Source organism: Schistocerca cancellata, chromosome 1, assembly GCF_023864275.1.
Source record: "Schistocerca cancellata isolate TAMUIC-IGC-003103 chromosome 1, iqSchCanc2.1, whole genome shotgun sequence".
NCBI classification, from domain to species: domain Eukaryota; kingdom Metazoa; phylum Arthropoda; class Insecta; order Orthoptera; family Acrididae; genus Schistocerca; species Schistocerca cancellata.
This window is the reverse complement of record NC_064626.1, coordinates 826,511,713-826,537,945: the sequence shown is the minus strand read 5'-3', so window position 1 is coordinate 826,537,945 and position 26,233 is coordinate 826,511,713. Positions and strand designations below refer to the sequence as shown.

Here is a 26,233-nt window from a genome sequence, read left to right as displayed (position 1 = left end):
ATGTTTGCCAGATCAGAAAAATTGAGAGCAGCCATGACATTTTACTGACCCCATGCCCCACATCTAATGATGTCCTCAGACTGAGGATGACACTGTGGTCAGTCAGTAGCTTTTGACCTTCCGAGGTCTGTTGGATGGAATTCAATTTTAGTTTCAGTCTGTAATGTTTGCTCCTACTTCTATTAACAAGCATTGCTTGGTTCCATTAACATTAACCACATTATTCCAATGAAAATTTAAGAACATTCTCAAGTATATTTTTCCTTACTTTCTCAGCTGTCTTTGCAGCTACAGTTAATGTTACACTTCATGACAATTCATTTCCTTGAACCGTTTCAACTTTTTTCATGTCTACCAACATTTCCTCATTCTCAACAATTATGAAGATGTTAAAGTAAATACATGAGAGATTTTATCACAGTTTTTGAATCTCATACAGTATAACAAATGAAAATGATAAATATGATTGCAAATCAAGTTTATGATGTTTCGTACTGTTTATCTGTGATGACATTCCATACAGACTTTTAGGCATCAATAGAAGGGTCACTGACATGTCTCCATAGTACAGATGTTGGTCACTGACATATTACTGTAGTACAGGTGCTGACATATCTTTTGGATGGTTTGGGAGAGTCAGTGCCAGCAGTCCACAACCTGCAGATAGAAATCATCAGATAAGTGATTTTGTGGAGAGATGCATTTTAGTTTATTTTCTATAGACACACATTTTTAATGTAATTATGGAAATTCATTTATCTGTACAACTCTCTAAAATGACATATGAAGTAATTTTTATAGAAAAGCATAATATCTTTGCCAAATCTATTCCCTGTGTGGTGGAGTTCATGGGTAGAGGACATGTTGATCACAACAAGAACATAAATTTAAACTAAACTACTATGCTATTCTTCAGAACACACTTACACTGACAGGTACTTTGTTCAGTACCATGACCTACCCCAGGCGGCACTAGTGAGGTGAAGTAGTAGGAGGCAAGGGGAAGGTAGGAATAAAGGGAACGCACGGACAAGAGCAAAATAATAAGACAATAGTAGAAAGTGAATAGTAATATGGTTCCATCCTAGAGTAGACAAGAGCATCAATGTTTTGCATAAATTTATAAATAATCAGGGAAGTCAGTAAGGGGTAGAGGGATATCATTTATATTGCCATGTCAAAAAGGAGTCCAGAAATAAAGAGACATGCATCCAGTAAATTCAGTAGAACATATTTTAAATGATTTCCACTACCCAAAATGTATATCAAGTTTTCTCAAGCTAAATACAGTGATTCTCTTTGTACAATGACTCAGGAATACACAAAAATTCCATGTATATCCTTGTTATTACTAGCGCAAAGTCTCATGAGTGAAATGTATATGAAACAATGATACTTCGCTAAATGTTATTAAACTGTGATGAAATCTTGCTACTATTATGTCCCTAAGACATTGATGAAAGGTTGTGGAGTTGCTGTATTTCTACACCCTGTACATGAAATAGAATAAAAATCAGTAATAAATGCCCGTACTTGCTTTCATGCAAATGTAATCTTTTGAAGTGATATAAACAAGGGCATACCCAGGATCTGAACTGGGGGGGGGGGGGGCAGGTCTAGTCTCAGGAAACAAGGACTCGAGACAACATACAGCACTTCTTATTAAATAAAACAGTAAACCAGTGAAAAACTGCTTTTAATAAACATTTTAAATACAAGAATGCACTTGTACAATACAAGAAAACATGCAGCATTTCTTATTAAATAAAATACCCTGCCTTTGCTGGGTATGCCCATGGATATAAATATTAAGTGGAAATTAATTTTATTTACTTAATACATTTTGGATATATTATGCTGTTCTGTCTACATTCAGACCATTTAATATCAATACACCTCACTTTTTAAATGCAAAAGTGTACTGCTGTTAGAAGATACCACAAATAATTTGTTCTTTATTTTAGCACTGCATTTGCAATATATTAATCTTATATTTAAAGAATGGAACATCTGGGCAGAATATTGAAAATATGAAAGGATGGAGTGCTACTCACCACATAGAGGATATGTTGCAAGGTAGACATGCCCATTACATTGGAAAAGAGTGCTAGTTTTTTTCACAGTTTTATCAAACTTAGACAACAAAACTCACAAACATTCACACAAGCACAACTCACACACATGTGGCCACTGTCGCTTCTGGGAGCAAAGGCCTTAGTGCCAACTAATGGCAATGTTCTTGTGACATTTGATGAAGGACAGTGGCTGAGTTCCTGACCATGTGAAAAAAAAGGTCACAGGAGTGTGCAGGATACTGGTTCATCAGAAATTAAACATGTATAAAATACATTGTATTATAGACATACCATAAGAAATAATGTAGTTTTATTGTTGGCCAAAAGCATGTATGAAGGCAAATTTCACTTTAAAAAGAATTTTTCTGTTGCCTGTGTGACACAAAATTGCGCACAAATGCACCCTCCTCCCCCTCTCCCCACCACTCCTCACACACACAGGAGGGCTAGATTATGAAAGAAAACAATCCTACTCCTCCTGGAGAATATACCCTTCCACAAGGTCACACAAGCAGAAAAATTAACTGATTTAAAGTCTAAACAGCGGCAATATCCAGCCAGCTTACCATATTTAATAATATGCTTAATGAAAGATGTATCCTGCAATGGTAATAGCCAGAGTTGGCAGGATGATGTCACCACATCAGGGCAAGAATCATGTTGTGGACTACATGACCAGGAGCTGGGTAATAATGCAAAAAATGTGCCCTGGAGCCATATAAATAACTGTTAATTTTGAAGCAGATTCATTCAGAGTCCAACGGTACCACCATGATGCCAGCGGTGTGCTAGATGGTGGGACAACTGGGCACTGCCAGTTGCAGCCATTGGTTCAGGACAGGGTCATGGCAGCTGCCTCCCACACTATGTCAACCATGTGTGGCTTCAATACGCAGCTGACCTCCTATCCATGCCTGCCACTGCCAGACTCCAGCTAGAGGCAGCAGGGTGTGTCACTTGCATGGCACTTTTCCCTTCCCACTGTGGAGTATGCAAGATTGGCCTGAGTCACCAGCAGAACACAGACACAACACAAGAAGGAGAATGCTGCTGACATCAGGGCTTTGGTCAGCACCAAGCATTCTCTCGCAAAACTCTCTCCATTTCTCATAATCATGGTCATGAACCTCCTGCATGCTCATAGTTTTCTAAGGATGAAAATGTAACTCATCCTTTGGGATGCACTGCAGCGAGTGAAGAGACAACCCCAGAGTTGGAGCACACTGCCTAGTGGAGTGGGGAGGACTTTGAAGAAAAGATGATCTTACTCTATTGACATTTTTCTTCATTCGAACTACATGAAAATGACCATGTGACATTTTCTTCGTGACTGATCCAATTGTGGGAAAAGAGACAACCCAGCACAATTTTGTCTTGCGATCAAGTATCGAACAGTTTTGACGTGTGTATGGAAATGCCATTCAACTGTGATCTCAGACATCACTTTTGAAGGAATGTTCAACAGAGAAAACATGATGATGCACATTCCACTGCGCCATTGCTACTGAAACTGCTCTAACACACAAAACAACAGGTCTCCCATCCTGCCATTCCATTCCCACCACTGATGCTACGCAAGTCAAATCCACACATTCTTTTTGCACAATCCTGTATAATACTAAATTTAACATATGAGAAATTATATTTAAGGCCTCCATGTACAGACTGATATAAAAACATTTCTGGGCTTTTCCTTAAAAAAGGAAAATGCTGTTCTCCAGTCACTGCAGCAGTGAAAATGACACCAGTGATCAGGTATTTATAATAACTGCTTTGTGCATCACCACATAAACTTTGTTTTGTAAGTGTCCTAACTAACAGAAAGGCGATAAAATATATTTTGTTCTTGAGCTCCTGAACTACTGCTGCTTAAGTGAGAGTACAGGTAGCAATGCTTATATGAAACACTCCTTACAAAGATTTCTGACAGAAATACTCAGAAAATGATATATAACTGATAAAATTGTACTATGTGAGACTTTCACATTTCCAATGTTGTTATTGACAAAAGTAGCTGTAAAACTTTATCACAGTTGAATAAAACATTTAGAAAAAAAAGATTATTTTACTTACTGAAAATTACATTTTTTTATGTTGCAAAAGGAATTTCATGCAACTTTGTTAACAACTGTTTCAAAAGGAGAAGTTTGTAATGTACTGATAAGTTTTATTGGGTACATCCATGCCATCAAATTAGTTGCAATTTCAAATTGAGTGTTGTTATGGAAGAGAGAGCTTTATTACAAAATTGGTTCTTATTTAACCACCTTTCACAGGTAAAACTTGTAGGGCAAGCAACATTTTAAAGGCAAAGGGTTTCTCTGTCCTTTTCTATGTCCCAATGACAGCAGGTAGATGTTTCTTCAGTTCAAAAGATAAACAACTAGCCATAATGAAAAGTGGAGTTTTTAAGATCATCTGCCAAAGTGTCAGTCTTGCTATACTGAACAGAGTGGGAGGTCATTCTGCAGTAGGCTCAGAGAACACTACAGAAGCCAGAAATTGAAGATGCCAGATTCATCCTTTGCTTAACATTGTTTAAAAGAAAACCACAAATACATAGTAGATATAGAAGTCCTACCCATAGAGGAAAGTATGCAAAGCTCAGTCGGTTCGAAATATTAAAAATTAAGAAACAGATGTGTATATCCCCACATTTATTACTGAATGAACATAGACTACATTACAACTCCAACACAGGAGGAGACCCTCAGTGCTTTCTTTAACGAGTAAATAATAATGGAAATTCCATTCCAGTACATAGCTCTACTCCAGTGAATGTTCAGTCATAGTGTAAATACTGTCTTAATGAATTTTGTAAATCCATATGTCATTATATCAATATTGACAACAGAGGTAACTTTTACAGTTTAAGCCTAGAATCAATAGACTAAGAAGCTAAGATTTTTATCTTTGCTTGGTCTTCATCTTTGGGATTATCTATGTGCTAGGAAACGACTTATAACCTGGAACCTAGGTCACACAATAATAAGAAGTTCGTGAAACAAGAATAAAAAAGTGTTTCATTTAGTTAATGCAATATACTGAGAACCCACAGTTGAATTACTTAAAGTGACTTATTTAACCATGTTAATAATGACTTTTGAGAAAAGTAGTGTTTGTCTGTAGTCTTTTAGTTAATTCCAACACTTTGATATGATTTGTAATTCCAGATTTTCATTTTTCTTACTTCAATAATTTAATTAATTTGAAGTGGAAGGGTCCATCATGGATACAATATTGGTCACAATATATGATTTGTAAAAATCGAAATTCAGAACTTTCAATGCTCATTGCTAAAAATTCGAATAAAAATTATTTACTTTTTGTAAAAGTAATATTATGTAAATGCTCATTAATGGTGTGAAAATGTTTTTGTTCGAAAATATGTGAATGTATAGTATCATTGAGTAAGTACTGGCAATCTCTTGGTGTGAGTTAATGACAGCAGAGCATGTGAGCCATACAACAGTAGTTGAGTTGAGAACATCTTAATAACATATACAATACAATGGATTATTTGGTAGATATACATGTAGATGGAAAGAGAAAAGTTTCCCTAAAATGATTTCTTGCAGCAGTAAAAAAGATCTCATAATGAACAGAAGATGTAATAAAATTCAACAACTACCTTATCACAAAAAGCTGAAGATAAGTAATTTTTCTAGAGCTCATGTTGTTTTATTTTTATAATATTCATCATTTCAAACAACTATATATGTACATAAAGTCACATTGTGAGTGACAGTATACATTTAGATATGCAATATTGTTGAGCCAATCATATTATTTTAAATCAAGAGTTAGAAAGCTGCAGCTTTTCTTTTATATAAAATGTGCATTGATACTTTTCATTTCACAATAATTTATCCCAAGGTGATGTGGCAGAGAACAGCACAAGATAGTAAAAAAATGTACCTCTTGAACTGTTTCTCTTCAAACTGCACAGTGAAAATTAAAAAAAAAAAAAAACCTTAACAGTGAACAACAGTGGTGTGTATATTTGTGTATAAAATGTTACCAAACTATAGACATGGGAAAGGTGTATCGACCACAGTCATTTTTGTTAGTGCTCTTTTTATTTATTAGTAGCTGCTTCATGAGTTACTATACTCATACTGCAGTTTTGTGTTCTTTAAGAATTTACTTTAAAATAGGCTTTTTGTATGCAATGTTAGTAATGTGCTTTCATTTGTAATATGTATGCAAATGACAGTGCTCATTTCTTCCTGTGTATTTTCTCTTTTAAGGTAACTTACTTACCAATCACAATACCACTGAGAATGAAGAACACTGATGAACAGGAGATCTCAAGTATAGAACCAATGAAGACACTTCCAAGTGCAGTTCCAAGTCGTCCCATCATAAGTGACAGACAGACTGCCATTGCCCTGTAAGCATCATTTTTCCAAATGAAAATTGCAGTGGTATAAATGTATTTCTTACTCTGAGCAGCAGATCACAGATTTTAAGTGAGTATGTAAATGAAGATAAATCCATATTTGATAATATCTCTGTGCATATCTAATGTTAACTGATATTTTATACCTTGAAATATTTTTCTTACAGTAGCCATTTACACTAACATTGCAACACCAGGAAGTGTACATGTAACTGAAAATAAATTTTTACCACAGATTAGATATGAGGTCAATACTACTAACACGAACAGAACTGTACATTATCTCGGACAGAAAATTCAGTATGGTGTGATCCCTCCATAATAGTAGCCTCTAAATACTGTGACATGAATTGAAAGATGGCCTGGAGCTGTTGCTCTGGAACTTCCTGTATGCTGTTTTCGAGTGAGTCCCTGAGACATCAGTAGTGGCTGACAGATGGTCTTTAAGTTGGCAACCAGCCATATCCCACATGTGTTCAATGAACACTCATTTATTTTTCATAATTGCAGTCTATTATCTGAGAAGGTAAAGTAGGCCAAATATGCACATTTTCATTAATAAATATATGTGTTAATTATTTATTGCTGGTACTAATTTAAAAAGAAATGCTAACATTGCAACTAGTTTCTACCTCTACAGAACTACGATAAAACCTCTTAATGACTTACCCACTACTTATACTACTTTAGTGCTACAGATTCTGTTACATCTCTGTTCATTTATTAGGGTGCATCTAACCTGTAGACGGCCAACAACCATTGTCTGCCAAATTACTTAGGGGTAAGGCAACACATAGGCGGTATTTCCACTGAAACAAGCGATTACATGATCACTGTAACATCTTAGAACCCACACTTCCATGATCACTTACAGAAAGACAATCTAAATTCTTGAAAAAACATTTCATTCAATGGTCACCAGCCAAAGTTGTTTTCTCTCCTAGCCTGAATGTTCAATACAATACAACAGAATAGAATATTTATTCACCTCTGGACATGTTTACACACAATCAGAGTTGTCATATAAAATTTATATACATTTATATTACATCACTACAGTGTTTTTCTCTGGAGCTTAAATAGTATGTTACAAGGAGGCTTTTACCTAAGTAACTACATACTTTAGGAAAGCACATTGTTATTCAGACTGATCACTTTTCGCAAACCTAATACAGTATGTCACAATGAATCAGCATATCACATTAATATCTTTGTATCCATATAATCTGTAAATAATTATAATAATCATAAACTTTATCTGTGTATTCCCTCATAGACACTCATAGCTTCACAAAATAATACAATTTACAATTTTGTATCCTCGCATTTCAAAACTCCAAGTGAATTCCATCACTTTATAGAAGGCTTTACTTTTTACCCACTTTGTTATTATGCTTTTAAATTCATTCAAGGGTATGAGTGGGCATTTTTATGTAGTGTGTTAAAATATATGAGACCAAGATATTTAGAGCTGTTGTGGGCCTTTGCTAGTCTGGCATGTGACTTGTCAATTGCATGTCTATTTATAGTGTTTGATGGCTTTTTGTCATCTTAAGACCAAAATTACTGAGGTTTTCCTTTAGTGTATAATAGGCAACTGCAAATATATAAACTAGTTATTGTCATTATATAGGGTGATTTTTACACCATGTACAAACTCTAGGGATTGATCAATGAGAGGATATGAAATAAAAAAGATCTAATGAACTTATGTCTGGAAATATATGGTTTCCATGCTAGAGACTATTTTTCAATCATACTTTGTTATAGAGACTGTGGTGTAATAGCCGGTCGGAGTGGCCGAGCAGTTCTAGGCGCTTCAGTCTGGAACCGCGTGACCACTACAGTCGCAGGTTCAAATCCTGCCTCGAGCATGAATGTGTGTGATGTCCTTAGGTTTGTTAGGTTTAAGTAGTTCTAAGTTCTAGGGGACTGATGACCTCAGAAGTTAAGTCCCATTGTGCTCAGAGCCGTTTGAACCATTTTGTGGTGTAATATGTGCTGTACCATGCAACCACTGTTACATTACGCATGGTTTCCTCCAAGAGGGTGGTACTGTTCCTCATACACCATGCCCTAGCGCCCTTTCCTGCCATAGTAGTTGATAGTGTTGTGCCTGATTCACTTTCGTTGCTGACTCACCCTGTAGTGGATGTGATACAGCATTGTATACAAGATTCCACATTCGAACTGAGAGCTTACCAACATGATGTTTACTTACAGAAAGTCAAATGACAATGGGCGGCAGGAAGCAAGGTTGTATCAGGAGACCTATGTACACCTACAACCACCACAGCATTCAACATTTGCAACAGTGTTTAGAAAATTGTCTGAGACAGGGCCATTTCAGGAAGCAGGAAATCATGAAGAATGTACCTGAAATGTTCGGACATCAGACTTGGAGAAAAATTTGATGAACACTATGGATGGCAGCCACCATGTCAGTACTAGGCAGTTGGCTCGCCAGTACGGGCTAAGCCAGACGACCGTGTGGAACAATTGTTACTACACTTATCACTTACAGCGTCTGCAGAGCTTACTAACAACAGACTTTTCACTACGGGAGTAGTTTTGTCACTAGTTTCTTCACCAGGCAACCACAATTCCGGGATTTGTGTCATCCATCCTATTCACAGATGAGGCCACCTTTACACGGAGTGGTATCTTTCGTAACAGTCATCTGTGGGATGGTATGCAGAAACTTCATGGTATGGTGACAGTGAATCATCAGCATCAGTGCAGCCAGAATGTGTGTGCCAGATAATTGGCGGGGTATTTTGGGACCAGTCTTCCTTTCACGTCGTCTAACAGGCCGGAATTACTGGCTTTTCTTGCAGGTGTCTTTAGCTCCCCTGCTGGGAGAAGTACCACTGATGATTCGAAGCGTTATGCAGTTGCTACATGATGGTGCTCCAACCCACTTCACGATTAACATCTGGACGTATCCCAATCATGTCTTCCCTGGTCGAAGAATTGGTTGGGGGGTCTAGTTGCATGGCCTACTCGTTCACTGGATATCAACCCATGTGATTTCTGGTTATGGGATCATCTCAAAAGAATTGTACATGCAAAGCAAATTCCAGATATGGAAACACTGGAGCAGCGTATCCATGCTACCTTTGTACAGATACAGCCTGGACTATGTTAATGTGTGGGACAGAACATGCTACGGCGCCCCGTACATGCATGGAAACCATTTTCAACACATACTGTAACTGCGGCTACATGGTACAGTGTGTAACAGACTGCAGTCTCTCTAACAATTTACGACTGAATAAATGATCTCTATCATGTAAACTTTGCATTTATGGGCATAAGTTCATTAGAAGTTTTTTGTTCCATATCCTCTCATGGATCAGTCCTTAGAGTTTGTTCTGGGTAAAAAAACTCACCCTATATCCATTACCTTGAAATAGCGTCTACATAATTCTCGTGGTGTGTGTCATGCAATGCATCTGCTGACCTTTTTTGCCAGTCTTAGATGCAGGTGATTTTGCCTATAGCAAAATTCCACGTGTCAGACGCGAAATGAAGAAAGCAAGGTATGCACACAGCTTCAGAGTTTCATTGACACAGCCTCTCAGTTACACAGCAAATAACTCGCTTGTGTGAGCCTGGAACATGACTTGTCCTTATGTGTGTCCTAGCTAAGATTTTGATTAATATGGAATCTAATGTAGTTTCCTAAAGTAGTTACCTATGTAAAAATCTCCATATGACATAATTGTCTCCGCAATATCCTTTCTTTCAGGAGTGCTAGTTCTGCACGGTTCGCAGGAGAGCTTGTGTAAAGTTTGGAAGGTAGGAGACGAGGTACTGGCAGAAGTGAAGCTGTAAGGACCGGGCGTGAGTCGTGCTTGGGTAGCTCAGATGGTAGAGCACTTGCCCGAGAAAGGCAAAGGTCCCGAGTTCGAGTCTCGGTCCGGCACCCGGTTTAATCTGCCAGGAAGTTTCATACTGTAAACTGTTTCTTCTCCCGGGTTCCGTGCATCCCCTATTGTGCTACACGTATTTGTTTTTGAGATGTCTCCTTCTCATGAGCACTGAATAAACGGCGGATAGATAAGCTTACCTTATCTGTGTGGGGAAGAGGTCGACGACGATGCTGTTGACGACGGATATGCACATGGTGGCGGGCGCCATGAAGAGGCAGGCCAGCGCGAGCACCGTGTCCTGGGAGCCGACCCAGTGCAGCGCGATGCCGCAGCAACCCGACAACAGCGTACTCAGCACTGCAAACACAGCACAGCGTCACTCAGTCACAATTACCGCTGCAGTTCACAGGGAATAAACTGCAAGGTTATGTGTCTACTGACATTCATAGAATTTGGGAGAAAGGAGGGATAGGGTGTGGAGTATCCTGGTCGATACTTCAAAGCGCTCTGGCGTCAGTACGCGATCTGCACCTAAATTTTCGGATTATTTCTCTAAGCTGCAGTGTTAGCAGTGGAATTGTATTTGCTTCGGCCAACTGTACTTTCAAGAGATATTGGAAAGTGTACAGACGAGAAGCTGTGTGGCCCTTTGAGAGAATCGTGATGATGGTGAGAGGATAGAGAAATTTCGAAGTTTAAGTTTGGGAGATCCTCATGAGTATCTTTTTCTATTTAAAATTTCTGTACTCTCGGCACTGATTATGAAAGAGCAAACGTGCTATATTGTTGCATAGACTTCATACGAATTTCCATTAAATAAGTTTTCGATTTCGTAAATCAGTGATCTACTTATGTAACAGGCACACTTTAACTTTCTGCCTGTACTTCGTAATTTCTGTTTGAGTTATTTGTTGGCCTCCGTGCGATGTTATGAACGCAACGACAGATGCTCTGGTGTCAACACTGGCGTAGTAATGAGAACTCAACACCGTACGTCGCTCCACAGAATGCTTCAAGCACGGGCCTTCCTAGGAAATCTGTTAACGTCGTACAAAAAAGGAATGTCAACTAGAAATTAGATAGATTCACTCCTTTACGATTTTTAACGTCGAAAATTGTATTCAAATACAGCAATAAATCTGTTTGTTACGTGCAAGTCTATGACTGCTCATTGAAGTAGGCTTGAATAATCTACGAGAGTATTTTGATAAGTCTGGTATATTTCCATGAAAGAACGGGACATTTTTGCTGCGCCTACATGGTTGGTAAGCTTGATTATTCCAAGGATCGTATAAAGAATTTCAGCAATATACAGCGTACAATTGATTGTTGCCAGAATTTCCAGAATTGGATGAATTTCATGAGGACTCTGCATCATCATTGAAGACCAACCATTTGCTTTTGGATTAATGAATTTAAACGTGGTCCGACAAGCACCAAAGACGAAGTGCGTTCCGGCCATCCAGTTGAGGTAACCACAAAGGAAATCATTTACAAAATCCATGATTCGGTAATGCATGAGTGCCGAAAAAAATGTGAGAGTTCTGAGACTGTAGGTTCAAAAAATGGTTCAAATCGCTCTAAGCACTATGGGACATAACATCTGAGGTCATCAGTCCCCTAGACTTAGATCTACTTAAGCCTAACTAACCTAATGACATCAAACACATCCATGCCCGAGGCCGGATTCGAGCTGGTGACCATAGCAGTAGCGCGGTTCCGGACAGAAGCGCCTAGAACCGCTCGGTCAACTCGGCGGGCTGAGACTGTAGGCATCTCAACTGACCGAGTGCATAATATCCTGTACGGGGAATAGGCTACGAAGCAGCTGTGTGCAAGGCAGGTGCTACCATTGCTCAGTATCAACCAGAAGTGCATCCTGCACTACATTTCAACGCAATGTCTGGCGGTTTTCAATCATAATCCGCAATATGTTTTGCACCGATTTATGCCTTTGGTGAAATCAGGATCCATCATTACACACCAGAGTCAAAACGGCAGTCAAAACAATGGACAAATGACGGTGAAAGATCATTTTGTCAGCTGGTAAGATGATGGCCACTGCTTATTGAGATTCCCTAGGGATAAGCCTAATAAATTACTTGCAGAAAGGCGTAAACATGACGAGACTCTATTGTACTTTATTGTTGGATCGTTTGAAACTTGCGTTGGCTGGAAAAAGACCAAGGTTGCCACACAATAAAGTGCTCTTTCACAAAGATGATGCACCATTCCATAATGGCGAAAGTGTATGAATTGGGCTTTGAATTGGTTTCTTGGTCATCCTGTTCACTAGATTTAGCTCCAATTGACTCCCTCATGTTCCCTGAGTTGAAACTTTGGCTTGCTGGGAAGGAATTTTCATCAAATGGGAAGCGATAGTTGCAGTCAACGAATATTTTGCACAGATCGACAAAAAAAAAAAAAAATAATGGTTCAAATGGCTCTAAACACTATGGGACTTAACATCTGCGGTCATCAGTCCCCTAGAACTTAGAACTACTTAAACCTAACAAACCTAAGGACATCACACCCATCCATGCCCGAGGCAGGATTCGAACCTGCGACCGTAGCAGCAGCGCGGTTCCGGACTGAAGCACCTAGAACCGCTCGTCCACAGCGGCCGGCCACAGATCGACAGATCTTATTTTTCCGTTGGGACGAAGAAGCTCGATGATCAGTGGACCAAGTGCATATCCTTTTCACTTTTACCTGACTTACCAAACCACCCTCACCAGTATGTTTACAATCTGAAGAAATATGGTGACGAGAGTTCTGCAGTGCGAGAAGACGTCCAGTTGTATCCTGGCAAAGACTGGCAGTGGTAGAAATGAGAAATAAACGTTTGCAAATACGCTGAGACGATTCTGAGTGACGACAATATGCAAATGAACATGTATGGATTGTTATGTGAAAATATCTTCGAACAGCGTATTATGATTAAAGAGTAAATGTGGTTCTGAGTGTAAAAACACATATAATTGAGATTGCTTCTTGCAATATATGTTAATTCTTGTTCGATATACGAGGTGTGATCGGAATGGATCCGCTACTGCTTACTAGTTTGGCGAGCAGGTACGTGGAGGGTGGGGAGTGAGTCATTGCCTTGTCCTTGAATGCCCTCTTGACAGGAAACAGCGTTTCCTTTATTCAGTTCGTTGTGGCAGCTGGTTGAATGCAGGTATGTTAGGGCTTGTTGCCGGATTCTGTTTGTGTGAAAATGGACGTAAAAACGGAGCAACGAGTTTGTGTGAAATTTTGTTTAAAACCGGGAAATCAGCTTCTGAGACGTACAAAATATTAAAAACAGCTTTTGGAGATAATTGTATGAGCCAGTCAAATATTTTTGTCTGGTTCAACAGTTTTAAAAATGGTCACAAATCATTTGAAGATGAACCAAGGTCTGGCCGTTCTTCCACATCAAAAACGAGTGAAAATGTTGTGAATATATGCGACTCAGTGCGCTCTGATCGTATACTTACAACTGGGGAGATAGCTGATGAAGTTAATTTCAGTTTTTATGCAGTTGAGTCAATTTTAACTGAAGATCTGAACATACGTCGAGTGTCCGCAAAATTCATTCCAAAAGTGTTGTCAAGTGACCAGAGACAATACCGACTTGAAATGTGCCAAGAACTGATTAATCGGCTTAAAAATGACTCAGATTTGTTAAATATGTTAATTACAGATGACGAATCGTGGGCATAAGGATATTATCCCGAAAGCAAAGTGCAGTCTTCATATTGGAAGACTCCACGTTCACCACAACCGAAAAAAGCACGGCAAAGTTGGTCGAAGGTGAAGACAACGTTGGTGATTTTTTTCGATTCTACCGGTATTGTGCATCATGAATGTACGCCTGGAGGACAGACGATTAACCAGGAATACTAGAAATGTGTCCTTGAGCGTTTGTGCGAGAAGGTGCGGAAGAAAAGGCCTGCATTGTGGAAAGACAGGAGTTGGGTGCTACACCATGACACGGCTCCGGCTCATCGTGCCTTCTCCATCGTTGAATTTTTGACCAGATTCAAATTTCCTTTGCTTCCATAACCGCCATATTCCCCTGATTTGGCCCCTGCAGACTTATACCTGATTCCTAAACTGAAATTTTCACTGAAAGGGAAGCGATTTGACTCGATTGAAGACATCCAGGCAAATACGGAGAGCGTCCTTAACACATTTGAGGAAAAAATTTCCAGGAATGTTTCCAAAAGTGGAAACACCGTTGGAGTCGGTATGTTCAGTCAGAAGGGGACTATATTGAAGGAGATGCATCACAGTAGCATGTGAGTACCACCACTGTACAATTACAAGCCCGTCCTTAAAACTTTCTAATCACACCTCGTACTCTTCTAACGGGAGGGTGACGTGCGCGTGCAAACGTTGGCCGCAAAAATCGACCTGTCGCTTAATGTCCGATAAAGGTTCGGCTATTCCATGTCTCTTACAGAGTATGTGATGACACAGTACTTGATTCAATTGGCTATTTCACTTAGATCCTTGGCAGGTATTCTTTAACATTTTGAAATGATGAGGCATAGTATTTTTTGAGCCTGTGGGAAGTAATGCATGTCAGCTGAGCTCGTATTGCAAGCAAATTGATTCAACAGCTAGTGAGAAATATATCAGAATATAATCATTATTTACACGCCATTTGTATTTTCTCTGTACTGCAATCGCCAGTGACATACTGCGCCTTCATTTACATTAATAATTATTAAAATTCAGATTAATGTTACAAGTCGTTGCTGCGTGACACAATAATCCAGATATGTTCCTTAATTTTTTTTTAAGAACTGCATAGTACGTTCCAGAAGAGTAAGCACTGTAAGGAGGGGGATATTGAACCAGATATCTGAAAATTGTCTCAATTTCAGTTTCCTTCAGTTGCTTTTACCAAACATAAATGTTCCAACACTGTGCAAAGAGGATTAAGCAACAGCTATGCCTGCCAATAGACATCAGCCAGCGATGGCAAAAAATTATAACAGGAGAAGCAGCGAGATGCCGATATTGCAAAACTATCAACCGAAACATAACACTGAATTGCCAATACTATGAGACAGTGGGTCTGTCTACCACGCGGCGAGTCTACCATACAGCGATTGTGCAGAACATAGCGCGACCTGTGTGTTACCGCAGTTGTCGGTATAGACCAACAAATGCAGTTACAGACATAACGTAATACGATATCAGATGAGTGCGAATACTAATGTTTGTATTGATATGTAACATAGTTTTTGCAATAGGAAGCCTACGTAGTGCCATAAAAATCGTCAATAACCACAAAATGACACATTTGTCATTCTCAGTTTCCTAAGGGCCCTGGATGGGATGAAACGGTACATTACAGGATACTTTATTTGCGATTCTTTTGTAACGTAAAGGTATTAAACGAAAATTGATAAGAAAACTGCAGTAAACACCGAAAGACCTCACCTTTTGCAGAAGGACGTTGTGTATCTACTCAACAAAGGGGAGTTCTGTTCGCTACACTTTCAGCAAAACATGGGAATTTGGGACGCAGGAAACCTGAGTGGAATGTGAAACCTACATTATTTAATGTACGAAATAAGAGGCCACAGCTGTAGCTTAAGAGAAAACGATACAGACGTCATAATAAATCGTCAAAAGCAATTAAACCACAGTCTAAAAACTATTTCCCTACACAGAAGAACCCCATTCCACAATTGTTAGCCGCAAAACGCAGAAATTTTCAAAACATTCGCTTTGAAGGAAAAATAATTACATTTACAAAATTATACGTGAATTACGAAGTGAGTGAAGTGCAAGAATGGGTGAATCATTAGACTCCATAAAAGGTATTTAAGTGTCTAGGAGAGTACCTATACAACAAAAACATGCCGCAACATAAATATAGGCTCCGCATACGTCGTTATCAGGAGAAAGAAAACTGGCGTTCTACGGATCGGAGCGTGGAATGTCAGATCCCTTAATCGGGCAGGTAGGTTAGAAAATTTAAAAAGGGAAATGGATAGGTTAAAGTTAGATATAGTGGGAATTAGTGAAGTTCGGTGGCAGGAGGAACAAGACTTTTGGTCAGGTGATTACAGGGTTATAAATACAAAATCAAATAGGGGTAATGCAGGAGTAGGTTTAATAATGAATAAAAAAATAGGAATGCGGGTTAGCTACTACAAACAACATAGTGAACGCATTATTGTGGCCAAGATAGACACAAAGCCCATGCCTACTACAGTAGTACAAGTTTATATGCCAACTACCTCTGCAGATGATGAAGAAATAGATGAAATGTATGACGAGATAAAAGAAATTATTCAGGTAGTGAAGGGAGACGAAAATTTAATAGTCATGGGTGACTGGAATTCGTCAGTAGGAAAAGAGAGAGAAGGAAACATAGTAGGTGAATATGGATTGGGGGGAAGGAATGAAAGAGGAAGCCGCCTTGTAGAATTTTGCACAGAGCATAACTTAATCATAGCCAACACTTGGTTCAAGAATCATAAAAGAAGGTTGTATACCTGGAAGAATCCTGGAGATACTAAAAGGTATAAGATAGATTATATAATGGTAAGACAGAGATTTAGGAACCAGGTTTTAAATTGTAAGACATTTCCTGGGGCAGATGTGGATTCTGACCACAATCTATTGGTTATGAACTGCAGATTGAAACTGAAGAAACTGCAAAAAGGTGGGAATTTAAGGAGATGGGATCTGGATAAACTGAAAGAACCAGAGGTTGTAGAGAGTTTCAGGGAGAGCATAAGGGAACAATTGATCGGAATGGGGGAAAGAAATACAGTAGAAGAAGAATGGGTAGCTCTGAGGGATGAAGTAGTGAAGGCAGCAGAGGATCAAGTAGGTAAAAATACGAGCGCTAATAGAAATCCTTGGGTAACAGAAGAAATATTGAATTTAATTGATGAAAGGAGAAAATATAAAAATGCAGTAAATGAAGCAGACAAAAAGGAATACAAACGTCTCAAAAATGATATCGACAGGAAGTGCAAAATGGCTAAGCAGGGACGGCTAGAGGACAAATGTAAGGATGTAGAGGCTTGTCTCACTAGGGGTAAGATAGATACTGCCTACAGGAAACTTAAAGAGACCTTTGGAGAGAAGAGAACCACTTGTATGAATATCAAGAGCTCAGATGGCAACCCAGTTCTAAGCAAAGAAGGGAAGGCAGAAAGGTGGAAGGAGTATATAGAGGGTTTATACAAGGGCGATGTACTTGAGGACAATATTATGGAAATGGAAGAGGATGTAGATGAAGACGAAATGGGAGATAAGATACTGCGTGAAGAGTTTGACAGAGCACTGAAAGACCTGAGTCGAAATAAGGCCCCGGGAGTAGACAACATTCCATTTGAACTACTGATGGCCTCCGGAGAGCCAGTCATGACAAAACTCTACCATCTGGTGAGCACGATGTATGAGACAGGCGAAATACCCTCAGACTTCAAGAAGAATATAATAATTCCAATCCCAAAGAAAGCAGGTGTTGACAGATGTGAAAATTACCGAACTATCAGTTTAATAAGTCACAGCTGCAAAATACAAACGCGAATTCTTTACAGACGAATGGAAAAACTGGTAGAAGCCGACCTCGGGGAAGATCAGTTTGGATTCCGTAGAAATGTTGGAACACGTGAGGCAATACTGACCTTACGACTTATCTTAGAAGAAAGATTAAGAAAAGGCAAACCTACGTTTCTAGCATTTGTAGACTTAGAGAAAGCTTTTGACAATGTTAACTGGAATACTCTCTTTCAAATTCTGAAGGTAGCAGGGGTAAAATACAGGGAGCGAAAGGCTATTTACAGTTTGTACAGAAACCAGATGGCAGTTATAAGAGTCGGGGGGCATGAAAGGGAAGCAGTGGTTGGGAAAGGAGTAAGACAGGGTTGTAGCCTCTCCCCGATGTTATTCAATCTGTACATTGAGCAAGCAGTAAAGGAAACAAAAGAAAAATTCGGAGTAGGTATTAAAATTCATGGAGAAGAAGTAAAAACTTTGAGGTTCGCCGATGACATTGTAATTCTGTCAGAGACAGCAAAGGACTTGGAAGAGCAGTTGAACGGAATGGACAGTGTCTTGAAAGGAGGATATAAGATGAACATCAACAAAAGTAAAACGAGGATAATGGAATGTAGTCAAATTAAGTCGGGTGATGCTGAGGGAATTAGATTAGGAAATGAGACACTTAAAGTAGTAAAGGAGTTTTGCTATTTAGGGAGTAAAATAACCGATGATGGTCGAAGTAGAGAGGATATAAAATGTAGACTGGCAATGGCAAGGAAAGCGTTTCTCAAGAAGAGGAATTTGTTAACATCGAGTATAGATTTAAGTGTCAGGAAGTCGTTTCTGAAAGTATTTGTATGGAGTGTAGCCATGTATGGAAGTGAAACATGGACGATAACTAGTTTGGACAAGAAGAGAATAGAAGCTTTCGAAATGTGGTGCTACAGAAGAATGCTGAAGATAAGGTGGGTAGATTACGTAACTAATGAGGAGGTATTGAATAGGATTGGGGAGAAGAGAAGTTTGTGGCGCAACTTGACTAGAAGAAGGGATCGGTTGGTAGGACATGTTTTGAGGCATCAAGGGATCACAAATTTAGCATTGGAGGGCAGTGTGGAGGGTAAAAATCGTAGAGGGAGACCAAGAGATGAATACACTAAGCAGATTCAGAAGGATGTAGGTTGCAGTAGATACTGGGAGATGAAGAAGCTTGCACAGGATAGAGTAGCATGGAGAGCTGCATCAAACCAGTCTCAGGACTGAAGACCACAACAACAACAACATACATCAAATATATGTATACATATTCGCTTGATTTCAGCGGAATAACCTGCTAATATACACATATTCGGAATTATTTCTTCATGAATAAGTCGTAACTTATCTCTTTGAATGAGTGTGTTTCGGCTGGTTTTACATATATTTAACCATAATTCATGTCTCTTGGTGATTTATTAACGCACAATTATAGCAATTATTTCGTTAATTAAGTACAAAAAATTAAAAACGAACATTATTCTTACAACGCACGTGACTTCTTTCTCATCGCTTGGAGCGCCAATGTCGCCCCAACTCTTAAAAGATAACTTCTGCACCAGAGAGTGTCGTGACTATATTAGACTGAGGTCACATCCATCGACAACTGCGATGTTAATAGGGATATAGGGGCGGTTAACTGTTTTGTAGTTACATTGAACAGCCAAAGAAACTGGTACACCTGCCTAATATCGTGTAGGGCCCCCGCGAACACGTAGAAGTGCCGCAACACGACGTAGCATGGACTTGACTAATGTCTGAAGTAGTGCTGGAGGGAAAAGACACCATGAATCTTGTACGGCTGTCCAGAAATCCGTAAGACCACGAGGGGGTGGAGATCTCTTCTGAACAGTACGTTGCAACACAGCCCAGATATGCTCAATAATCTTCATGTATGGGGAGTTTGGTGGCCATCGAAGTGTTTAAACTCAGAAGAGTGTTCCTGGAGCCACTCTGCACAAAGTCTGAACGTGTGGGGTGTCGCATTGTCCCGCTGGAATTTCCCAAGTCCGTCTGAATTCACAGTGGACATTAATGGATGCAGATGATCAGACAGGATGCGTACGTACGTATCACCTGTCAGAGTCGTATCTAGACGTATCAGGGGTCTCATATCACTCCAACTGCATACGCCCCACTCCTTTACAAACCCTCCACCAGCTTGAACAGTTCTCTGCTGACATGCAGAGTCCATGGATTCATGAGGTTGTCTCCATATCCGTACACGTCCGTCCAGTCGATACAATTTGAAACGACACTCGTCCGACCAGGCAAAATGTTTCCAGTCATCAACAGTCCAATGTCGGCGTTGACGGGCCCAGGCGAGGCATAAGGCTTTGTGTTATAATCACAAGGTATCAACTGAAAATTAATTTTGGTTTGATAATTTCTTGATTTTCATACGCATTTGTCGTATGCCACAATAATTTTATGTTTATTTTATTATTTCGTTTTCAAGTACTTGTTGTGCATGATGAGTTGTTCACCATCTCGAGTAATGTGTATGCGATAAGGAGAATAATGGACAGGTTCTGAAAGTTTAGTTTAAATGATGATCAGTGATGATATTAGTGTTACAAACAGTTTTTGAAAATACATTTAAGCGCCAAAGAAACTGGTATAGGCATGCGTATTCAAAGACAGAGATATGTAAACAGGCAGAATACGGCGCTGCGGTCGGCAACGCCTATATAAGACAAGTGTCTGGGGCAGTTGTTAGATCGGTTAGTGCTGCTACAACGGCAGGTTATCAAGATTTAAATGAGTTTGAACGTGGGGTTATAGTCAGCGCACGAACGTTGGGACACAGCATTTCCGAGATGGCGATGAAGTGAGGATTTTCCCGTACGACCGTTTCAAGAGTGTACCGTGAATATCAGGAATCCTGTAAAACATCAAATCTCCGACATCGATGCGGCTGGAAAAAAATCCTGCAAGAACGGGACCAACGACGACAGAAGAGAATCTTTCAACGTGACAGAAGTGCAACCCTTCCGCAAATTTCTGCAGATTTCAATGCTGCGCCAACAACATGTGTCAGCGTGCGAACTATTCAACGAAACATCATAGAGATGGGCTTTCAGAGTCGACGGCCCACTCGGGTATCCTTGATGACTGCATGACGCAAAGCTTTACGCCTCGCCTGGGCCCGTCAACACCGACATTGGACTGAAAACATGTTGGCTGGTCGGACTACTGCCGTTTCAAATAGTATCAAGCGGATGGACGTGTATGGGTATGGAGACAACCTCATGAATCCATGGACCCTGCGTGTCAGCAGAGAACTGTTCAAGCTGGTGGAGGGTTTATAATGGTGTGGGGCGTGTGCAGTTGGAGTGATAAGGGACCCCTGATACGTCTAGATACGACTGTGACAGGTGGTACCTACGTAAGCATCCTGTCTGATCACCTGCATCCATTCATGTCCACTATGCATTGCGACGGACGGGTAATTGCAGCAGGACAATGCGACACCCCACACGTTCAGACTTTGTGCAGAGTGGCTCCAGGAACACTCTTCTGAGTTTAAACACTTCCGCTGGCCACCAAACAACATTATTGCGCATATCTGGGATACCTTGCAACATGCTGTTCAGAAGAGATCTCCACCCCCTCGTACTTCTACAGATTTCTGGACAGCCCTGCAGGATTTATGGTGTCAGTTCCCTCCAGCACTACTTCAGACATTAGTCGAGTCCGTACCACGTCGTGTTGTGGCACTTGTGCGTGATCGCAGGGGCCCTACACGATATTAGGCTGGTTGGGTTGGGCTGTTTGAAGGGAGAGACCAAACAGCGAGGTCACCGGTCTCATCAGATTAGGGAAGGATGGGGAAGGGAGTCGGCCGTGCCCTTTCAAAGGAACCATCCCGGCATTTGCCTGGAGCGATTTAGGAAAATCACGGAAAACCTAAATCAGGATGGCCGGACGCGGGATTGAACCGTCGTCCTCCCGAATGCGAGTCCAGTGTGCTAACCACTGCGCCACCTCGCTCGGTATATTAGGCTGGTGAACTAGTTTCTTTGGCTCTTCAGTGTGTGACTGAATGTATCTGCAAAATTATTGTATTGTATGGCACATAGTTCAGATGATATGACGTTATAAACACTAAGATCTGGTAGAAGACAGATCTGCCCGAGGTAATGTGTGATATTCGATCGTGTCGGCGACGGACTCTGGATGGCGAATGGCCATTACAGTAGTCTGACTCCTGAAGGGACCTTATATTTCACATATAACTGCAGTATCGTGCATGACCTTTAAATTTGTTAGTGCTGAGACAGTATCCACATACGCCGCTGAACGCACATATAAAATTACATCTTTGTACGACACTGAGCTGTGTGAAAACGAAACCGCAGGGGCAAATTCGTTAGAGATACAGGTGAAATATGCGTAGAAATTCGTGTGAAATATGTTAAACGTATGTGAAACATGTGTGGCGTATGGCGGGCGAAGCTGCGGATAAAAAGCTCCTCCTAAACCCCTGGATCGATTTCCACCAAACTTCGTACACGTATTACATAAATCCGGAAAGCAATAGTGTGAGGGTAAGAAACAGCAATCTCCTTTGAGGTGGGATGATAAAGTGGAGAGGTTCAAATGGCTCTGAGCACTATGGGACTTAACATCTGACGTCATCAGTCCCCTAGAACTTAGAACTACCTGAACCTAACTAACCTAAGGACATCACACACATCTATGCCCGAGGCAGGATTCGATCCTGGGACCTTAGCGGTCGCGCGGTTCCAGACTGAAGCGCCTAGAACCGCTCGGCCACATCGGCTGGCGAGGGAAGGAGGAGATGGATGCAGATATAGAAGGGGAGCAGATGGAGAAAGAGAGGAGAAGCGGGAAATGGAGGGAGAAATGGAAGAGGAGGAAACGGACAGAGAGAGGGGGAGGAGGAGATGAACAGTGAGAGGGGTGATGAAGATGTAGTGGGTGACCAAGAGACAGAAGGGGCAAAAGGAGATGGACGTAGAGGGCTGAGGAGCAGAGTAACAGAGGGGGAAAAAGCAGATGAACAGAAGAGTGAGGAACAGATGAACAGAGAGAGTAGGGAGGTGGAGATGTACAGAGAGAGGGGAGAGTAAGAGATTGGCAGAGAACGTGGCACGAGATGGATAGACAGTGGGCGGTGGAGGAGTTGGACAGAAAATGGGGGTGAGGGGGAGAATGACAGAGAGGAGTGGAGGAGATGGGCGGAGAGAGAGGGGAAGTGGAGATGGACTAAGGGAAATGGAATAAATACGCACCCAGACATTGCCTGATAGTTAGTGTACATATAAACAAGGGCATGTGTTTTCAGATGGCAGAAGAAAAATGGTAAGGTGTATCATCTTCACTTTCTTGAATAGAAGGACCTCTTTCTTTTCCACTGCTTGCTTAACTCACTCTATGGGTGGTTAGTCAACTGCATGATACCGTAAGAAAGTAACAAATTGAAGCCTGCCCAGTTGGCCGTGCTGTCTAACGCACGGCTTCTCGGGCAGGAAGGAGCGCCTGGTCCCCGACACGAATCCTCCCAGCGGATTTGTGTCGAGGTCCGGTGAACCGGCCAGTCTGTGGATGCTTTTTACGCGGTTTTCCATCTGCCTCGGCGAATGTGGGCTGGTTCCCCTTATTCCGCCTCAGTTAAACTATGCCGGCGATTGCTGCGCAAACAAGTTCTCCACATATATGCGTACACCACCATTATTCTAACACGAAAACATAGGGGTTACACTCGTCTGGTGCGAGACGTTCCCTGGGGGGTCCACCGGGGGCCGAACCGCACAATAACCCTGGGTTCGGTGTGGGGCGGCGGAGGGGTGAAGTGGACTGCGGTAGTCGTCCTGGGGTTGTGGACCACTGCGGCTGCGGCGGGGACGGGGCCTCTCCGTCGTTTCTAGGTCCTCGGTTAACATTCAATACATACAATACAAGTAACAAATTAATCGTGAAGACTGACCCAGGAGGCGTTTCTTCCCAACGAAAGGTACGGCGTATCCGGCGAGTATGTAGGCGGCGGCGGTGGTAGCGCCGATGATGAGCGTGTTGCTGAAGACGCTGACGTCGACGTCGGCGGTGCAGCCGTCAGGCCCCGGGGCGAGCGTGGCGAGGGCGGCCGGCGCGGCGTCCACGTCTGGGTCTCCATCGGCGAGCAGCCAGGGCTCGAAGTAGCGCGCGGCGTGCGCCTCGGCGGCCGCGGCGGCCACCACCTGGCACACGGTCAGCGTCTCGTTCAGGGAGGGGTGCGACGCCGCGTACGACGACAGCCGGCTGAACAGCTCCGGCAGCCACAGCAGGAACCCGTTCGAGCTGCGGCAGCGCAGAACCGTCGAGTGAGTATAACGGTCTGAGATCGGTACTGTCGCTTTGCGCAGTGCAGAGTGTCTTAAACCTTTGCGGTCAAATTGTAACAGGTGATAGTGGGTCCACAACAGACTACATTGAGACAGGAAATAAGTACACAGCTTACACCACATAACAATATAGCTTATAGTAATTGTACAAAGCGATGTCCGCCAGTTTCAATAGCCGCAGCAGGTGTCTAGAATGAGGACAATCCTCACGCCACCCACATCGCTGGCCACCGCCAACGGTTCTCTGTCAACGTATGGGCGTATATTGTCCAAGATTACTTATTCGCTGCCCGTTTGACTGGTCCACTTTACATTGTGTTCCTGCGAGATATGCTGCCACAGTTCTTGGAAACTTACCCCTTGTTGTCCGCGGAAGCACGTGGTTTCAACAAGACGGCGCATCAACTCACTTGGATGGTAATATGCGTGAGCACCTGAACAACGCGTTATGCTCATTTTGGAGTGGAAGGAGACGTCCCGTCCCATGGCCAGCGCGATTTCACATCTCTGGACCTTTTCCTCTGAGATTATGCCAAGACGTAGAAACGGCTGACGATGTGCGTCCTAGGGTCCAAGCTGCCTGTCTCTAGGCACAGAGATCTTTGAGAGACTGCAGGAGAACTTTATGCGCCGTTGTTTTGGCGGTCGTCACTTCAGACAGATATTGTAAGCTATGCTGTTGTTATGCGGTGTACACTGCCTATGTCTATAACACAATAAATATGCATTACCTACCACTGGTTCCCTATCTCAATATAATCTTTTGCGAATCCACTATCATCTGCTTGAGTTTGACGCAAAAGGTTTGAGGCACCTTGTATGTATATTGACGAAGACTGCAGGACTTTAAGAGACCTCACTGAGCATACTGCTTAGTACACTGTACAGTGTAAGGGCGGTATTGCGCAATACATGGCAGTTCCTGCCGAGACTGTTAGAAATTCAAGTCGCTTCCAACAAATTTGGGCAAACAACTGAGAAAAGCTAATGACAAAAAATTAGACAGTGAGTTGGAAGATGTATAAGAGGCAGTGAAATAAAAACAAAAAAGATGAAAATAGATGAGTAATCCGTTTATGATTCCAAAAGTAATCGCCATAATTGTTAACACATTTATTCCACTGTGAGACAAGACAGTCAGTGTCTTCACGGAAATATGTTTGTGGTTGCCTACAGAACTATGATGGGGTCCAGGCGTGCACCTCTTCGTCCGAAGCAATTCGATGGCCACGGATACATTTCTTCAGGGCTCCAAAAATATGGAAATCGCATGAGTAGAGATCGGGACTGTATGAAAGACATATAACGGCTTCCCAGCTAAAATTCTGAAGCGTAGTCGAAACAATCTTTGCAAAAAAAAAAAATGGTTCAGAGGGCTCTGAGCACTATGGGACGTAACTTCTGAGTTCATCAGTGCCCTAGAACTTAGAACTACTTAAACCTAACTAACCTAAGGACATCACACACATCCATGCCCGAGGCAGGACTCGAACCTGCGACCGTAGCGGTCGCGCGGTTCCAGACAGTAGCGCCTAGAACCGTTCGGTCACACCGGCCGGCACGATCTTTGCAACTTGTGGGTTTGTTCACGTTGTAGAAGTTTCACTGGGAAGCCGTTACACGTCTTCCATACATTCCCGATCTCTCTCCACGCTATTTCCATATTTTTGGAGACTCAAGAGTGACACCCCTGGCTATCGATTTGCTTCGGACGAAGAGGTGCATGCCTGGGTACAATCATGGATCGGTGGGCAATCCCAAGCATTTTTCCATAAAGACATTGACCATGTTGTCTCACAGTGGGATAAATTTATTAATATGTATTACGACCACTTTTGAAATAATAAACAGTTTACTTACTTTTTTCCATCTGTCTCTTTTTCATTTGACTGGCCGTTATATAAGTGGAGCTTCAAATAATTAAGGCAACACATTTTTTTCTCGGCCAATTCCAGTTGAAAAAATGCGAAATTTGTTGTGGAACAACGTGGA

At 41.5% G+C, this 26,233-nt stretch overlaps 1 protein-coding gene across 1 annotated transcript in view; it reads right to left on the bottom strand.

The window, feature by feature from the left end:
• Positions 1-229: 229 nt before the first annotated feature.
• Positions 230-26,233, bottom strand: part of LOC126188593 (synaptic vesicle glycoprotein 2A-like) — a 137,181-nt gene continuing 111,177 nt past the window's right edge. The window contains exons 8-11 of the mRNA XM_049930198.1: positions 23,848-24,197; positions 10,550-10,709; positions 6,339-6,466; positions 230-657 (exon numbers count right to left, since the gene is read on the bottom strand). Coding sequence (XP_049786155.1) covers positions 590-657; positions 6,339-6,466; positions 10,550-10,709; positions 23,848-24,197 — 706 coding nt within the window. The 3' untranslated portion in view covers positions 230-589. The remainder of the gene's footprint in view (positions 658-6,338; positions 6,467-10,549; positions 10,710-23,847; positions 24,198-26,233) is intronic.